Source organism: Magallana gigas, chromosome 6, assembly GCF_963853765.1.
Source record: "Magallana gigas chromosome 6, xbMagGiga1.1, whole genome shotgun sequence".
Lineage (NCBI taxonomy): Eukaryota > Metazoa > Mollusca > Bivalvia > Ostreida > Ostreidae > Magallana > Magallana gigas.
This window is the reverse complement of record NC_088858.1, coordinates 8,613,379-8,632,643: the sequence shown is the minus strand read 5'-3', so window position 1 is coordinate 8,632,643 and position 19,265 is coordinate 8,613,379. Positions and strand designations below refer to the sequence as shown.

At 33.8% G+C, this 19,265-nt stretch overlaps 1 protein-coding gene and 1 non-coding gene across 3 annotated transcripts in view; one reads left to right on the top strand and one right to left on the bottom strand.

Moving 5' to 3' along the window:
* LOC105323194 (NFX1-type zinc finger-containing protein 1) overlaps nucleotides 1–19,265 on the bottom strand; it is a 43,999-nt gene that overhangs the window by 17,843 nt on the left and 6,891 nt on the right. Inside the window, exons 2-4 of one of the 2 annotated variants that reach the window (XM_034470795.2) lie at nucleotides 7,978–14,341; nucleotides 6,894–7,533; nucleotides 6,298–6,797 (exon numbers count right to left, since the gene is read on the bottom strand). In XM_034470795.2, the coding sequence (XP_034326686.2) occupies nucleotides 6,902–7,533; nucleotides 7,978–14,332 (6,987 nt within the window). In that variant the 5' untranslated portion in view covers nucleotides 14,333–14,341 and the 3' untranslated portion in view covers nucleotides 6,298–6,797; nucleotides 6,894–6,901. Of the gene's footprint in view, nucleotides 1–6,297; nucleotides 6,798–6,893; nucleotides 7,534–7,977; nucleotides 14,342–19,265 lie in introns of those variants that run through there. The other variant, XM_066087861.1, reaches the window with a different exon arrangement.
* LOC105323204 (uncharacterized) lies at nucleotides 2,209–5,482 on the top strand. Its single transcript, XR_010714754.1, has 2 exons — nucleotides 2,209–2,448; nucleotides 3,111–5,482. It is a non-coding gene; the product is annotated as an uncharacterized protein (transcript).

Below are 19,265 nucleotides of genomic sequence, written 5' to 3'. Positions count from 1 at the left end.
GAAGTACAATGTACAAATATCGATAGGGTTTTTTCATATAAGAACAAAATTATGGGACGCAGTACGAAATTCTTTAAATAAGCAATTTTAAAAGCATTTATTTGAGATAATTACAGTATTTCTATTATAAATGGGGAAAATTGCCTTTAAATAGGCATTTAACGTTTTAAAAAAAAATCATATGTTCCAGAGAAACTGGGGTTTCCAACCCCCGGAACCCTCCCTCTGGATCCGCCAATGCAAATTAATGAATTGATAGCAAAGAATGAGTAAAAGTTACTCTATTATTGTTAATCTACATCAGTACATTAGATAAAAGAAACAGCCAAGTCGTCTTAAATGGGAGTTAGAGTCTGACGTCATCATGATCATTTTGTGCAGTCCTTGATTTTTCTCAGCTTAATTAAGGTTTCGACTGATCGATAAAATGGTTTGAACTGGATCGTGTAGATTTCAGTCCTGTCAGTTTCTATAGACATGTGAATTATAAATAGTGTCCGTAAGAAATATAGGGAATCGTACTAGTAATTAATGGTTATGAATGTAATATTTTATCAATAATTGAAATCATGGATATTCATACAATGGCTAGATGGTCATTTTAGCCTGCATGAGTTTCTTTAAAAGAGGAGTTCTATATAAAACTACCGGTGTGTAGGTAAACTATATGTGTTTTCCTTTACTTAATAATAGTTAATAGATAAACAAATCATATCTAAAATTGTTTATGCATATCTAATGATTAATATGTTGACCATCCAGCCTCCTTAAACGCAGCAAATATTTGCTGGAATTTATAAACATTCTTATCATGTTTTCTAAAGCAAATGGTACATGTTAGAAGTCATTTAAATTAAATGTTTTTAATTTAAAATAAATTAAAAAATTTATTGCATTGTTGCTAATGAAGAAGCAATGCAGAGAAAATGAAATAAATCAGTTTAATGAAATTAATGTAAGCAACATACGATTTCATGCACGACGTTATAGACATGTATTAATTTTCCAGATACGTATTGATACAAATATAATTAATTATGTAACCGATATGTTTTATAATTCATGATTAACTCTGTATACAGGAGATTTGATAATCACGAAATGGGTCTGATACTAGTATATTTTCAATGTTTCATAAACAGCAAAATAACTTTCATTGTAAGTGAAAATTCTATTTAAATTCATGTGGCAAAATTTCATGTATAATACATGGAATACATGGAATTCCAATTTAGCAAGATGCAGCGCACAATTATACGAAAATATATGCTTAGTTCGAAAGAATTTCGAACTACACGTACATATACATGTATACATAACATACATAAAAGGGGTGGCCTTAGAAAATATACAGTATGTTATATCATGCAAAGTCTAAACCAGATTTACTTGATGAACTGGAATCTTTTGTAAATAAACATTAACAATCTTAGATTCTCAGCAATGTTCGATAACTCTAAAATATCTACAAAGTTTTTATTCGTACCGTAAATCTGCCTTTTATATTGACAAATTTAGTAAGTCTTGTAGTTATTACCCGCAGCTATTCAACTAACTGCTTGGCTTAGTGGCTTCACGGAGACGTACTACATTATGGTAAAAGGGTTTGAACCACTGCTGCACCAGTACAACCGGTTTGTTTTTTTTAATTTGATTTCAACTTGTATACTTATTCCATTATATCCATCGTAGCAAAATTTGCAACAACTTCGAAAAATGCAGGGATACGATCAATTTTTTTTATTTCATTGATAAAGTTTGAAGGATAATATAACATTTTTATAGTGAAAAAATAATTTTAGACTGAGGATCGGAAAACCTTAATTTAATATGTTTTCTTTGTTGCTTGTAATAAAGAAAAATCCGTAATATAAAGTATTTTTCTGCAATTGAATTAACCAATATATATTCATAAAAACAAATTAAAAAGACACTTTATAATTCTATCTTTTTAATATTCTAAACATTCGAAGTGAGTGAACGTGCGTAAAGCAACTCACTATACTAGTACTATATACCAGTGCGACGGATTTCTTATTAACGGAAGAGCAAGTATTTTAAAACTTTGGCTTCTTTGAAAAAGATATAACCAGGAAGTAGGTTTTCAATGAAGGTAAAATGCTGAATACAATTAATGTTAAATTGTTATATAAGAAATAATCATGTAGTATTGCCGTTTTCACACAGGAAATGGTATCTGTGATACGGGATTCAGTAACGCTGCAAAAACAGTAGTGTTTCGCAGCCTCGGAATGGATTACGTCGACGAGAGGGCCATTAACAGATCAGCAAACGGAAATATATCTGGAGAAGTTCTCTACACCAATGTTAAGTGTAGTGGGAAAGAAAAGGATTTCACGGAGTGTACTTATGATTTCAACAAGACTAGGTGTGATAGTGGGATGTACGCTTCTGTAATGTGCAGCAATAAAACTATTGTAGATAAAGGTAAGATTAAGAATAGTTGACCGTAGGAAAATATCTTTTTTATATGTACTTGTATGTGTTGTGGTATTGATATTGATTTAAAACTCTACAACACTGGAAGATCGAGCAGGGCTATAGAACGAATTCATATTTCAAAAACAAAAATTGTTTCCAATTGTTTCAATGGACAAATTTATTTAATATTGTACATTATACTTTCCTGTTTAATATACTAATACATATTTAACCTGTTTTGAACAAGTTTTGAGGTTCGCCTAGCACCAGACAATTTATCTAGTAGTTTACACGGAATCGTGTGACAGTTAGTGTCCGAAGTGTAATGATTGTTCCACAATGATCATACAAAAAGTTTGTTTTCTATTCATCAACTTCCCAATCTTTAACAGTGAACATCTTGTAAAATTAAAAAAAGCCTCTATAGAATTTAAAAATGTTGGACTTGTAGACATTGGCATATTAGTCATCTCTAAAGCTCTTATTCAACTTCAAAGAATTATTTTTTTTCAGTACTTAAAATAGAAAAACTCTGTAAGAGGTGTAAAATCCATCATTAGAAATGTCATAGGTTTAAATGGTACAACGTATCTAGGTATGATTTTTTTTATATATTTACATACCAGTATATAATTTTATTTATATTTGGAATTTGAATTGAATTTTAGGTCCCATCATACAAAAAACAACAATATCTACCACATCTTCAAGCACAATGACAACAACAACGACAACAACACCTGCTCCTAAGACAACAAAGAGTTCAACAACAACAACGACATTAAGACCAACAACAAAAGTAAGGACAACTACTTCAACGACAACAACTACTACAACTACCACAACCACTACACCCAAGCCAACAACTAGGACAACTAGAACAACAAAAAGACCAACAACATCTTCTCCTGTAACAACATCTAAGACAACCACTGAACAACCGATCATAAATGCCACAGTGGTGGCTCCTGAACAGCAGCAGGAAAATTTCACATCACTGGGTGTGATCATTGCTGTGGCCCTTTGAGATTTTCTTCTTGATACTGGCAGTCAATAGTCTTGTGTTTGTGTTCAAAGTTCGCAAAGTCCACAAAAGAGACGTTTTCATGATGAAATCATCGAACATAACTCTGATGGCAGCATTGCTGTCAGTAATCAGTTGTATGACATGACAATGCAGCCAACAGGCGCAGCCAATGGCAGCGCTGGCGTCAATCTACAGCTCGCCAAAAACGGCAGCGCCTACTATTCCAAGCCATTGAAGAATGGTTAAAGTGACACTAAACACTCCTTTGCCAATCCTCTGTATGGGCAACAGAACGCTGGCTCTGTGATTGACAGTGAAGCTTTAGCAGACCAGGATGGGGTTCGGTTGCCCATTGATGAATCCGTGTCCAAAGCTTGATTTTGATCTTTAAGAGTAGACTTCATTGCACTTGTATTTTGTGAATTGTCAGGATCTGAATGTAATACATATTATCAATTATTTTTTATATCATAATTATATTATCTGTTTGTTGTAAATCTTTCCTGCCAGCTTATTGATCATGATGGAAAGCATTCAGTATCAAGTGTTTTGGAATATTATAGCATTGTACAACAATCAAAGACCAAATAGATAAAATGTTAGGGGCAAATGGTCTGGAAAGAAGATCTTGTAAACGAACTTGTAATGCGAGAGAAACTGTTAATGAATGCTAATACCTTCATAATTATCAAAATAAAAACGCAAAGTCAGGAACGTAAACAGTATCTAGGTGTTGTTTCATAGTGTTTAAATTATGAGAATGGTCATAATTGAGAACACAACGAATTTCAATCAAAAAATTATACTTGTAGATGATATTTATAAAGATGGGATTCCAAGGTAATTGTGATTAGTCTAAACTCAGTGTTTAGAACCCATATCAAATGAGCGATAAGAGTACTTTGCAATAAGTCTGAAATTACCCAGTTACTTATCAAAAGTGCAAAACAGGTAAACTAAGAATAACAATGTAGCTGTAATTCCTTATACCCAATATTTGACGTGTTGATTGAGTGTTGAAAGAGCTGTGCTATGTTCTTTGTCGATGTTATTAATGTTTGAAGTGTTTTGTTAGGTGACTGTTTAATGTTCTAGTCATGCAGAGAACCCACGGGAGGCAAACTTAACAGCCTCTCAAATATTCCACTATCGATAACAATCCTTTTAGCATTTTTATAATTACAGCTGTACCTATAATTGTGGTTTTTAGTCATTTTGTCAAGGGAATCACTGGAGATATAAATTATTATAATTACGTGTATTATCAGAAGAATTGGTTATTGGGAAGTATTTTGATTTCAGTTGTTTTGGAAAAGGACTGTCCACTAAACACGAATCTCTAATTTAACGCATCATGATATGTATTTACAATTTCAATTAGCAAATTAATTCTGCAGTACTAGTTATACTTTTTATAAAGTGACGTGTTTCAAGGTAGAGTGTTTTCAATTGTCTTGTGGTGGTTTTGTATGAGAACATGACTGGAGTATGTTGAAATGAATTCAAATAAAACATTATTTATCGCAATTTAGTCTTGTTACATATTTGTTCTATCACTGTAAATTTTAAAACCTGGTGGCAAGTACTCTGTCTAAATAAATTCCAGCAAATTAAACTTGAACGTGTGTTGTTGACAGATAACGAAGAAGAACTTTTACACAAGGACATAATGTGCAGATAATTTAGATGTAAAAATATATATCATAACCAATGAAATGTGATACCCAGCAATTTATTCAGAATCAAAACATCTAACTACTGAAAACATATGGCTACGAAAAGTCAGCACCAAAAATTAATACAATTTATAGGAATACTTTTATATTTTTAACTATCAGGCCGTAGAAGAACATTTAGATCTTTCATTTCTTGCAGATTCGACATTTTCATAAGTTAATAGCAAAATAATTAAAATGAAATAACTAATTCTCTTCTTAAGATCACAATGACTAATGTTACACTGTATTACATGTAAAAATTTCATTTGTCAAAAAAATAATAAGAATAATAAATGCATTGCGACTACATTCTTACAATATGTATCTAAATAATCAGAATACAAAAAGCAAACACCACCCTTCCAAGCTGATCATTCGAGTACTAGCAGTTTACTTATAATGTTTAAACAAGAGAAATAAACAATATAAGTTAGTTTAAGTTATGTCAATAGACTTGTGAACTGATAGAGATCTTGTAATGACTTAGAAAACAGTGTTGTATAAGTATAATCATCGATTCAATAAGAGACTAGCAAGCTGAGACAGAATAGTCAGTGCACACAGTATACGAGAAAACACAGAACAAAATATTAAACGTTATACCAGTTCACTAAAAATTACTCACTGGTAATATACGCGTACAAACATTCACATGTAATTGTATAAACATCGTTTCAAAATATCTCATACAAGGTAGTTATACATTTGAATATATAATGATAGTATATACATTTATATACCATTGAAATTACAATGTATTTTGCGGAATACGCTAATAACCAATCCTCGCGTATTATACAAGAATTTTCTCTCGGTTAAGAGGAATTCTTTTCAGGTAAGTCTTATTTAAAAAAATAGTAATTCTCAATTAAAAAATACTACATTAATAAGTACTGAGAATCAATAAGAAAATCAATTTGACTTTATTTTCCTAGCACTATCATCATTTTTTCCCTCAGTAGTAAGGATAAAATGTAGATTTATTCAATCATGTGCAACTTACTTCTTTTCAAATACAATTCGTTCTTACAAAGAATATGCATCAGAAATATGCATGTACTATAGTAAATTCCAGTCAGTTCAAAATGATATAGCAATTTTTTTCTTCAAAGATTAATTAGAGTTCTCATTTAAACAATTAAATGCTTTCTTTGGTGATTCATTCGGGATATGAAGGTAGCGACATTGCAAAAAAAAAAATACATTACCTGCGTTAGCGGGTAATGTAATTTTTTCTGCAATGATCGCTACCTTCATAACCCGTATGAATCTTCAAAGAAAGCATTTTATTGTTTATATTTACATCTTTCTTTTAAATTATTAATAAATTGAGCGTAAAAGTAAGTAAAGTGGACTAAATTACTGTTAATGTACATACAGTATTTACGTTAGCTAAAAGAAACAGCCAAATCGTCTCCTGTGAGACTTTGAGTCTGGCATCATCATAATTATTTTGTGCAGTCCGTGATTTTTCTTAGATGGTTGTAGGTTTTGACTAATCGATAAAGAGGGCGTGTCAATTTCAGTCGTGTCACTTTCTTGTCAGTTTCAGCCGCTGTAGATTTCTACCAATCGATAAACGGGGAGTGTATATTTCAGTCTGGCTGTTTCTATAGAACAATGAATCAACTATAAGTTTCCGTACGAAATAGAGTGAACATTACTTGGTAGATGTAAATATGAATTAAAAGTAACTGACTCCATACCGAGATGTTTATCGTCTTCCTCTTCGTCCACCCCTTCGAGGACTTCTTCCACCTCTTGTACCTCTTCCACCTCTCGTACCTCTTCCACGTGACTGGTTCATATTTTCGGGTTCGAGCCACCGGTTCCTAGATTCATTAGGTCTATTCTCGTGATAACCCTGTTGCACGTGTCCTGCGGGGGCCATTCCTCTGTGATTCATTTGACCACCATTAGTGTTTTGAACGTCTGCTCTTATGCCGCGTCCCCTGCCAAATCCATCGCGGAATTGAAATGTTTGCAAAAAAGGAGAAGCAGCACCTGTAAACATCGTTTTAGAATGGCCCTTTCCTTCCATTCTGTTCTGATTTGTTCTACTGGTCGCCCCATTCGGGTGGGTGAATCTGGTATCATAAAATGGCGTCCATTTATTATTTTGTTCCTTTCTTTGATCCTGCTGGTGACCTCTCTGATTACTTGTGTATGGTTCATCTTTCTTTGAATTTCTTGGCTCTTTCGGTCTCGCACCTTGTCTGTTATAACTAGTGTTGTGGTTTTCGGTATTAGGTTTTCGCGGTATTTGAAAATCTTGTGGTGAAATTCGATCAAGCCCATAACAAGTAAGGCAGCTGCCCTGGCCATTCACATAACTGTATTGATGACCTTAAATGCAGTTGAAAAAAATGAAAAATCAAAAACATTTCATCTATCTTATAATTTTTTGTTGTAAAAAAAATTGCGCTCAATTAAAAAAAGAAAGATACACATATTTAAGTGGAATGAGCGAGATAATGTTTTCTTCAGCGATGTTTATCAATTTTCTGTACAGTCAATTATCGTCATAGAAAGAAACAATGTGATGATCAAAAGTTGATAAAAACGTTCATCGTTACATCTTGTCGCGTGATTAGTGCAAAATAATTGAAATAATTGAATAATTGAAACCCTCTTGCTTGTTTTTTTTACTCACTATATTTTTACGTCTTTTAATCAAATCAAGTTTGTTTCTCTGATTTTAAGCAAAAAGATAATCCAAAGTACCGAAATTTTGTTTGCATAGATACCAAGTAAAATATGAATTTCAATAATTATCTTAATATGTCTTACCGATTTTACACGTTCTCCACGATCCACTGTGAATATCCACCACAGCAATCAGTCTTGGAAATACATTGGCTGTGTTCATCCATCCCCTTCCAATGTCAGTCAGAAAAGGGAGAAAATAATCCAACATTACTTCTATATCTGAGTCCCATACAGTATCTTTATTTTTATTTTTCTGGAACCAGTTTTTTATTTTTTCCAGATGATATTTGAATTCTTGATTGTTTTTATCATTTTCATATGTCTTTTTCGATAGTTCTTTAGGACAATTCTTGCTGAATTCTGTTTCCAGCACGATTTCGTGCTCGTTTTCGAAGAAGTCACCAGAATCGTCTGTGTCTTTCATTTCATCGAAATCCTCATTTTCACTGTCATCTTCTTCAGTTTTCTGCTCCTTCGACTTATGTTTTGCAGATGGCACTGTGTTGTATAGTATAACAACAAAATATTTACACAATATGCTTAGTAGTTTCAGGTTTGAATATGCACAAAGGTAATTTTGATTCCCTTTATCCGCCTTTTGTAGTGAACGTCTCACAAAATTTAACAACGGTTTAGCTAACATAAGTTCATCTGCCTGTTGTAAAGATTTTTCATTTGCAGCCAAAAATGTACCAAATTTTGTTACAAAATCTAGACTATTGTCACCACTGCCTACTAGCAAAGGAAATGCTGACGTGTTCAGAATTCTAGACACTGTGTTGGCTGTGTTTCGGATTCTGTTGATTTTTAAACTTTGAATTTTAAGTTGAACGTGATAACGCGGATGCCATTTGATTATTGTACTGCACTTTGGACAGCGTTTAACAGAAAACGTTTCATCATCTCCTTCCATGTGTTTGTCTAAAATTTGGTATTCCAAAACGTGACCACATTCTTGCAACTCAACAACAAGGCTTGATTTGACTTTAGATATCTGCCTAAATCTGCCAGGGTCACATTTTTTACATATCTTTGGGCATGGATCACTACAAAGTCCAACACACTGGTGCCCACATTTTAACTTCATAGTGCATCTTTTATTGCATTTGGGGCGGTCACAGATTTCAAAACACTGTTTCAAACATTTATAATGCTGACAAACCCAGTCACATTGTTTGGTACAAGTATCACATTCCCTGTTGCATGAGTGACTACAAGCACCGTGAGGGCACGCAAAACTGCAAGATTCAGAGCAAGTTCCACAATTTCCACATTGTTTACTTTTGCATCTATGTCCACATAAAAGAACTTTGCTGCACAAGTTTTTACATTCTTTGTGGTGATTGTAATAGCAGCCCGAACAGGTACCACTGCATTTGTGACCACACAAAAGTTTTGAGTCACATTTTTCCATGCATAATGGATATTTTCTTTTTTTATCTGAGCAAGCAACATTCAAAACATGTCCACATGTTAACTTTACAGGTACGGGGGTTTTGCATACTGGTAGATCTACATTTTCTGTTAAACAAAGTTTTAACTGTTTATTAAGGTAACACGGTATAGTTGCTTCATGTCCACAATCTGGTCGAACTATGCTGACTTTCTCAAGACATTTTTCCTCTTCTGGATTTTTAAAACAGCTTATGAAGATTTTGTGTCCACACGAGGGAATCGTTTTCGTCATTTTCTCGGTACATTTTATACTTGAGTCATCAGGATTGAGGAAGCAAGGAAGATCAAGAAAGTGTTTGCAATTTAATTCTTTTTTAACTATCTTTTTACACAAAATATTGATTTCATTTATATCTGTATGGCAAGCTAGTATTTTAGCATGCCCGCATTTTAAGTTCTTCTCCATTAGTTCTTCACAGAGTATCTGAGAAACATCTACAGAACATCCAACAAATAAAGTATGACCACATTCCTTTTGCTTCTTCACCCTGACTTGACAAATGCAAGGATCCGGAATATGACATATTTTCTGACAAACATGTTTTTCTTCGCACAGTTTGCCACAAGTAGCTTGACACGTTTTGTTAGATTTTGCGTGACAAGGCACTGACACATTTTCATGAAGGCATATAAATTCTGTCATCATCGGCACTTGGCATTTGATATCATCGTCTCGCATATGACACTCTATTTCAATCTCATGCCCACATTTCAATGTATTTGTAATCTTTTCTTTACATAAATTTTTAATTTGAAATTTTGTTGCATCTTCATGACAATATCTTGTAAATAAATGATCACAATTATACTTTACAAGCCTGCTACTGTAAATTAAATGTCTAATATATAAAAGTGGCGTTTTTGAGGTTATATTGATTGTCCTTTTATCTGTAATTCTTTCTTTGCACTTTATTGATTTTACATCTTCGTGACACGGCATATCAAGTGCATGACCACACGGTAGTTTTTTAACAACATTTTCCATGCATTTGTAGAGCGCGACATTTAAATAACAGGCCATCAACTTTTCGTGATTACATGGTAACATTCTATTAACAAGTTCTTCACATTTGTGGCGAGTTGGACTTTTCCAGCAGTACATTTCTGCTTCGTGTTCACATGGAAGTTTTTTCTTCGTAATTATCACACATCTGTAAGAATTGACGTTGATATGGCATTCAAGGTCTTTGCTATGCCCACAATCTAAAGTTCTATTCACCAGTTCATTACAGATAAAACCAAGAGGGTCCTCACAGCAAAGCATTTTACCTGTATGACCGCATGGCAATTCTTTGGTAACTTCTTTGTCACAAGAAATGGATTCTGGAGCAATGCAACATAAAAGGACTTTTTTATGCTGACAAGGCAGACTTTTTTCTACTTTAATATCGCACATACAGTCATCAGGAAAATGACATGTTTTTCCACACAGATGGTCGAGGTCGCATCGTTTAAGGCAATGTTTTTCGCATTTTATAACTTTGTGTTTAGGATCTCTTGGATGACAGAAAAGTGGACAGGCATGTCCGCAGCTTCTTCTTATATCACATGGAAGAGAACAGCCTCCCTCTGGACATTTGTCAAAGTCTAAGTAATTCATGGCTTGAATACGAGAAAAATGAATTGGACAAAAAAGTGGAAGCCCTTCTCCTATTGCCCCTGTTGCTTTCATAGATCTAATAGCTTTTGTCCATAACTTGCATTTTCGAGAAAACTTTCGTATATTGTCAAAATTCCCAATTACATACAGTCCGATTTTTGCTCTTGATAGAGCCACGCACAACCGATTTTCTCTATCCAGAAAACCAATTTTGCCTTCTTTGTTACTTCGAACGAGAGACAGCAAAATTATATCATTTTCTTCCCCTTGGTAGTTGTCGAGAATTGAAATTTTTATTCCCTCAAACTCTTCCCTTGGCATATTATCTCGCAAACGAAACATTTGTCCCGAATATGGTGTAAGTATAGTTATTTGCGTCGCAGCGTACCCTTGCTTTAAAAGATATCGTGTTAGGCGCTGAATGAACTTAGCCTCATGATTGTTCCAATAGCTTTGAGAGTCTTCTTTTGTTGATTCCTCTTTGTTATGCGAAATAAAATAAACATTCTTTTCAATTCCTCGGACAAGCTCATACTTTAAAACGTTTTCGTTATCAATCAGTCTTTCATAAACTGGTCGTACTAGTTGTGATATTTCAGGACGCATCCGATGCTGTCTTTCTAAGCATACAAAAGGTAATCCTAAATTTACCATTCTCTCGAACATTGATAAAGCTAAATTATATTTTTCCGCAAGCTCGTACACAGCAGGCTTCGGTTCCAATTGCTTGTGGTCACCAATCAAAATGAGATGCTCGCAATTTGGATTTAGCGTTGCGATAATATGTGCCTCCAACACTTCAGCAGCTTCCTCAACAATAATAATTCTCGGCCCAACCTCTTTTAGAATATCTTGATATCTTGCAGCCCCTGATGTGGTCATTGCAATTATCTCTGAATGTAACAATATGTGTCGATCAACAGTTTGCTTTTCTCTTACATATTCTTTCCGCAATTCGATAAGCTTTTCTTCTTCCTTACTAAGCAGACGTTTTTCTTTCTCCCGAAACAAATGGACGAAGAATCTGTACATTCGCCATCTTTGATTTAATGACTGTTTCGAAAGTTTCTTAATTTCTTCGTCAAACTCGTATGGTTTCATTACATCTTCACTCTTAAGCTGAAGTTTTGCTCTATTTGCGTGCTCTTTCAAAAACTTTTTAAACGTTTCGTCAAGTTCTTTTTCGTTTAGAATGGGTTCTACAATGGAATCAATATTATATCCAATCTCTAAAAATTCCAAATCAAGTTCGAAGTCGTCGTCTTCAACATGCCTTTCGTCATTGATATGCGCTGCTTCTGTTTCTACAGTGATATTTTCTACCTCTTCTTGCACAACGTTGTCAGTCTCCTCTGCCGTTTTTACAACTTCATACTGTTCATAATCTTTAAAAGCACACTGTCTTAATGAATCTGCATCTACCTTCAACCACTTCAGAATATCAAAGCCAAAGTCATTCTCTTTTTTAAACCTGTCAACTTCGTAAACCCACTGAGCCAAAATGCTAATATCAAAAATATTTTGAAAAGATTGTGTTAATCGCCATTTGCTTCGTAATATTTTTTCTTGACACTTCTTAAGAAGGTCCAGATATTTGTAGTGATCGCATTGAACATTTGCAGATCTTCTCTTCTGCTTTAATGAAAAGCCTTCGATTCTGGAATCTGTGCATCTTGACCCAACTCGAACAATTTTTTTTCCCCATTCACGTTCATTCTTTGGATCTAAAAAATTTAAGATGCCATTCATGAACTGATCTAAGGCGTGGTTTGTATAGCAGACTATCAGCATTGCGGAAGATACGCCATCTCTATCGTTTCTTTCGAAATCTCGCCTGTAAGCAGGATATCGCTCATTAATTTTTGCTTCATTCATCCAATGCCGTTTGTTATGCAATAAAACTTTGGCAATCTCCAATCCCACGTGCGTCTTCCCTGTACCAGGAGGGCCTTGTATTATTACAAATTCGTTAGTTAAAGCAAATTTCAACGCCTTTAACTGTGATTCATCGACATGCAATTCATCTGCTGAGGGCCAGTCATCTGATAAGATGTTGTAAAGTTTTTTTCTATTGTAGGTATAATTTTTGAAAATTGCTTCTCGATTGATAATTGGAAGAAAATCAAATTCAATATTTTTGTTCCCTGCTATGTATTCTGGAGGTTTAATGATTTTACAGCCCTCTACAATATATCTTTTAAACGGCATCTGTTCCGCCGTAATTGTTTGCAAAGAACATAAGACATGCTTGTAGGACTCAAAGTAAGCCGTACTTTCAACCATTGTCATTGGTAAATCTGTCTGAATCTCAGACTGACCAGTTTCTTTCCTCATACTTACTTTGAAAGTGCAATTTTCTTTAATTTTATCGTAGTCTGCATTGTCTATAACAGCAAAATAGAGTGTTTCAAAATTGCCCGGCGACAAACACAGCAGGGAACCATAGAGTAATCTTTTACTTCTTTCCCATCTAATACGCTCAACCTGTGCGCGATCCAGTCGGAGTTCATATATTGGACCTTCTATGGATGATTCTTTTGAAACAACAAATACATTTTTGTAGAGTTTTGCGTCCTTCAATTTTCTTACTTCTCTAGCTCCATGTATAGCCTTGGTTTCTATGTACTCAAATATACCATTTCGCAGTTGTGCTATGCAATCCTCTCTTAATAGTCGAAACTGGACATCCAAATAGTGATTTAAATCCTCGTAAGTGCCCGTTTTAAAATTTTTTCTCAAAAACGGTTCATGGAATATATCATCTCTTGTCGGAAGAATTGGAATTTTGCGGAAATCGTTGGGCGGCTTTCGTTGATCCCGTTTTTCTTTTCTTTTTTCAATTTCAGGTCGGATCAACTTCTCTGAGATGTTTTTTTTAAGATCTGTAACGTTTGTTTGAATAGATAGTAGACTATCGTTTATATTTTCATCGATGCTTGCCGAGATAAGTCTTGCTATAAATGAAATTAAGCAGGTACACAGACCAAGGGAATTTAACGCAGTAGTTGGAATCTTCATCCACAACAGGTGAAGAAATTTTAGTATATTGTTTATAGTCCCGATCGATTCTTCAAATTCTAATGTTGATTCTACCTCTGTACTATTAAGTAATCCAATTAATTGTGAGAAATACTTATCGCTTGCTACCTCGGAAAGAACTTTGTTGGTTTTAATTTGAAGTTGCGGATATTCGTAAGTTACAATTTTTGAATAAATCCGCAAAAATATGATAGGTTTCCTAGGTTCCTTAAAGTCAAGACTTGTCTCACGAAACCGAATATTTGACCATAATGGATTTTCAAAGATTTGTGGAACATCCAGACTTTCAAAGAGTTCAAGATCTGCTATCAAGTAACTTCCAGTTTCTTTGTTGGAGGACATATCACACTTCTAAAAGAAAAATTGACTACTGCATTAGAGGATGAAATTTCATAACAGAAAAACCAAGTAGACATTTGAAGATTGAAGAATTGCAAATAAATATGCATGTACAGTAAGGGAAAAGGTGTTGAAAAAAGATGTCGCCTGTTGAACATTTGTTGCGTCTGACCTATTGTAAATCTTAACCGACTAAGTCATGTGACTTCATTCGTTACATTTTCGTCTGCTTCATGAATTTGCTTACTATTTGCTGTCAAACAAGTGATGGAGGAAAAAAAGAGAGATACTATCGATAACTTTGAAAGCAAATTGTCGTGCAGCCTTACCAAAATACTAGTAGAGAAAAATTAAGAATTGCAGACAAAGCACAGGAGGTGAACAAGTCCCTGTCATCTATTTACCGTGTTATTAGTACAATTCAAACCAAGGAAGGCTGGAATATTGCCAAGACTGATTCCAATTTTTTAATTATATCTCTCTAAACATAAATGTGTCTGGGCAAATTCAAGACGGGGCGAAACCATTTGCAACCGAAGTACACCGAAAATAACACGGGGAAAAATAACCCTGTATACAGTGACAACGTTGTGTAAAGTTGCGTTAGCGCGACGGCTTATTGTTGCTATAACGCAACTTTACACAACTCGCTGTCGCACTAACATAACATTCCCCTCGCGCTAACATTACTTTGCACAACACGCCATCGCGCTAACGCAACTTCATATACATATGTAACACGCCGACAAGCTAGCGCAACTTCACACAATTCGACATCTCGTTGTAACACTACAGAGCAACAAGCTGCAGGTCTGTAGCTCCCGGTCTTTAAAAAAATTCGGATAGACGACAATGGAGCTGTAGCTCTGTTTTAAAAATTTGCAATGTACAGCGCATAAAAAATGCGATAGTTTAAGATCGATTAACCTTACTTCCGAACATAGCTTGTACAATAATTAGATTTCCAAATATACCTTAGAGATTTTGCTTTACATATCGTTATGTTATATATGAAAAGTTTAAAAAAAATTGAGATTACTCAATTATACAATTGATAGAGAAACACTTAATAAAGCTCGGCTTTTATCAGACCTAGATGGAAAACTCTGAATTGCTTAAACATCATTTTATATAGTAACTTGGTTTGGAAACCTGAAGGGATAAACATAAACTAATTCCATTCTACAAGATTTAAATGGTTTAGCACCAAAATACATGTTAGATTTAATTCAATCAGATTTTCCAACTGAACATGCATATAATCTTAATACATGTAGGTCGAATGACCTTTTTTCCTGTCTACCACTATATCGGACTATTTATTACAATAGCTTTGTTCCGTATACATGTAAATAATGGAATAATCTTCATGCACAAACGAAAATTTCATAAACTTTATCCATCTTTAAGCCAAAACTTAAAACAAAAAATACCAATAGCTTACAAACACTTCAGTTTGGGGCAATAGGAGAGAAAATATTATTTTACATCAGCTACGGAATCTAAATAAAAAAAACTTACTTATTAAAGGATTTGTTAATTGATAGGACTCGATGTTTATACTGTAGGTCTGAATCTGAAGGAAATATTTTTCTATGTCCAAAATACACTAAACAAAGAGAAGCGCTTTTCAAACAACTTCAGAAGGAGTTCCTTTTGCATATTAAATATTATTTATATACATTTTGGTAATTCTCATTTTTGATACAAATAAAATTGTAAAATTGTTTCCCATGCTTATAGTTATATTAGAGCTCCCAAGCGTTTTTAATTCTCTCAAGTTACACTTCTTAAACATATTTAAGTAGTATACATATATATTTACTTATTACATGTGTATATAGTTCCCTTTTATTTACTTTACTTTTCAACTGGGCTGAATCATGAAAATCTTATTCTAATGTTTGTATCACTGCAAGTATAAATGAAGGTGATATGTTTGTTAATGTAGGTGTGAATGAACATGTCTACCAACAATATGTCTTACAATCATATATAGTAAATGTTTAGATAATTATTAAATATCCAAGTATCCCTTGTCTTATATACACAATATCAATAATATTCTGTAAACAAGTAATATATACTTATGACCATAGGTTATTTTATATCACCACTTCTTGGCTTTGTATGTTTGAAAGGGTTTACATGGGCTATGTTGCTATCCAACCCATTTTAATTTCAATAAAAAAAACGTTTAAATTTAATCAATAATGTAGGTTCTGTGATAGGAAGGTCTACCATCTACTCCAACGCTGTTATATGATCTTCTACTATATACATGTATTTTTATTCAAAAAATGCAATTTACCAATTTATATTGACGAAAACAATTAGTGTTAGTTTAATGCTAAAGTTTTGTAATTTAGAAACGATTAAGCAAAATTATTTTTTCGTCATTCTGTACAAAAAATTGGGTTTCTAACTTGCTACAGATTCCATGAAGGTGAACTGTCAATGCCTAGAGAAAATAATCGATTGGATTATATTTAGTTATATACGAGGTTATCATAACGGCACAAATAAAACACTAAAATAATATCGGCTTTCAAGATATATAGTTAAAACAGCATTGTTCATGAAAGAGTACATGTTAGCGTATCATCATTTTGTAAACTGTTATTAACTAGATGGGTGTGAATACAAAATTCAGATAATCACTGTTTTAACAAACTGAGGGGATGCAAACACAAAAATCACAAATCGACATACTGTAAATTTTGTATTTACACCCACCCAGAAAAATTATTAAGAACAATATCAAAGTTTCAATTTACCCCCCCCCCCCCAGCCCCCCACCCTGAACCATTTAAACATGTAAATCTAAAGAATAAATTATAAAAACTGATAATTTTTAATTAAATAGACTCAAGTTATAAATATTGATTCGTTCATTTGTGCTTCTTTGCTGTTTATTTTCGAGCCGGTTTCGTGATCAGAATTTCACGATGCGGGTCAATTTTCAACGGACCAGGGTCTTTATTCAACACTTTTGGTCTCAATATTCAACGTGGAAAAATGACCCCCGGGTCAATTTTCAACCCGGGTCAAAGTTTTTCGTTACAGCGGCTCTCGGCGTAAATTTAACATACTTTGTTTGCTGTGGTCGGTAAGCGTGCTTAAGAGAAGTATGAATATAGGGCAAGTAAAGTGACGATATCGGTAGAAATTTACATAAGAATTTCCACATAACATAAGGTTAATCTGACCAAACCTAGCGCAACTTTTTGTGCACCGTAAATAGCAACTTTTCAACATCTATGAAACTGTACATGCAACTTCCAGGTCGTTTATCCTAGTTTTCCGGCCCGAGAGCTACAGACCTGCAGCTACAGAACAATGTGATACCATGTTGAAATAGTGACAGCGCGACGACTTGTTTTTTGATAGCGAGGTGGCAGGTTGTATGAAATTGCCTTAGCGCGACGGCTTGTTGTGCAAAGTTGTGTAGCGCGGCAGCGAGTTGTGCAACAGAACTCATTCTGAACGCGCTAATTGATTTTTCAATTATTCTATTCAGACACCATATATCTACCAGTCTATTCCCTGTCAAATTTTGCGAGTAATTAGCTTGGAAGAAAATTTAACGAATAAATATTAATGAAGTTTTTTCGTATTTTATTCAGTTAAAGACAACTAGAGCCGCTACCGGTTTTTTTTTTTATTTCAAATCATCTTCCTTACGTCCGTTGAGCGACGCATTTTTTGTCAATACATTTGTCCCCCAACTGTATATTTCATAGAAATTCAGATATATTAACTCTGGCGTAAACAATTATTGTTAAACTGAAGTAAAAATTGTAATTTACAATCCCGGTTAAAAAATCAAAGTACGGAGAGTACTGAAAGACGGGGTCTTGAAAGTTTAAATTTGTAATTGTCCACATTTTCCTCGAATGTGTTCCAAAAATTTTGAGTTTGAATTAATTGTTTCAATCTAGTATGTAAAATTCGGCTTTTTGCAATTGCCTGATACTTTTCAAAATTTTACTAAATCCCGGCCGGGACTGTTCTTCATAATTGTAGAAAATTGACACAACGGTACTTTATGTAAAATAAGACCCCAAGGAAAAATTTTCAAAACTGCAACTAACCGGGAAAATCAAAACACATATAATAAGGTAGATAATTTAAAGCATTAGATTTATTTAATTTTGTGATCCAAGGGAAAATGCACAAGTCGGACGTATAGGTTATACAAGGTTCATGAAAACCCCGAAAACTCCCAAACTGCTGAATTACCGAACAAAATTACCATTTGTATACCGTAACAAACACAGGCACCTGACGTTAGAAGTATTTCTTTTTACAATAAGACTATTCCAAGTACTAAAACAATAAAAACGTTCGCCACTGTAGCCATTTTGATTTTTAAAACCGACTTATCTGTCACGATTTTCTTGCAGCGATTTTTATAAAATTAATAGGTAAAAATACATTCGTTCGCCACTTACTACTTTTGTGGTGTAAACTCGTTCATCATCTACACGAATTACAATACAAGAGTTCCTTTTATTAAAAATCATACTCCGAATTCAGTCAACTCCTTTTTAAATCGATAAAACTAGATCATGGAAAACAAAAGCGAATGCATCACGTCATATTTTTGGGTAGACCTTTCCTGATTGGCTGTTATATATGTCGTTAAAAAAAAGCAACAGAATAATAAAAACATTAACTGATAAATGCAGAGACAAGTCAGTTAAATGACTGGTAAGAAAACAAGAGGCCCATGGGCCACATCGCTCACCTGAGCAACAATGGCGAACTACATTGACTTAACACACTTTACAATCAGACGCGACCTATCTTTCATTATTTTCTATTTTTTCTCCACAATGTGAAGATTTCAATCAAGTAATTCCATAACTATATTTTCCTGTTATATGATACTTTTTTTATTTAGATATAAAGTGTTCAATTGAAAATATATACT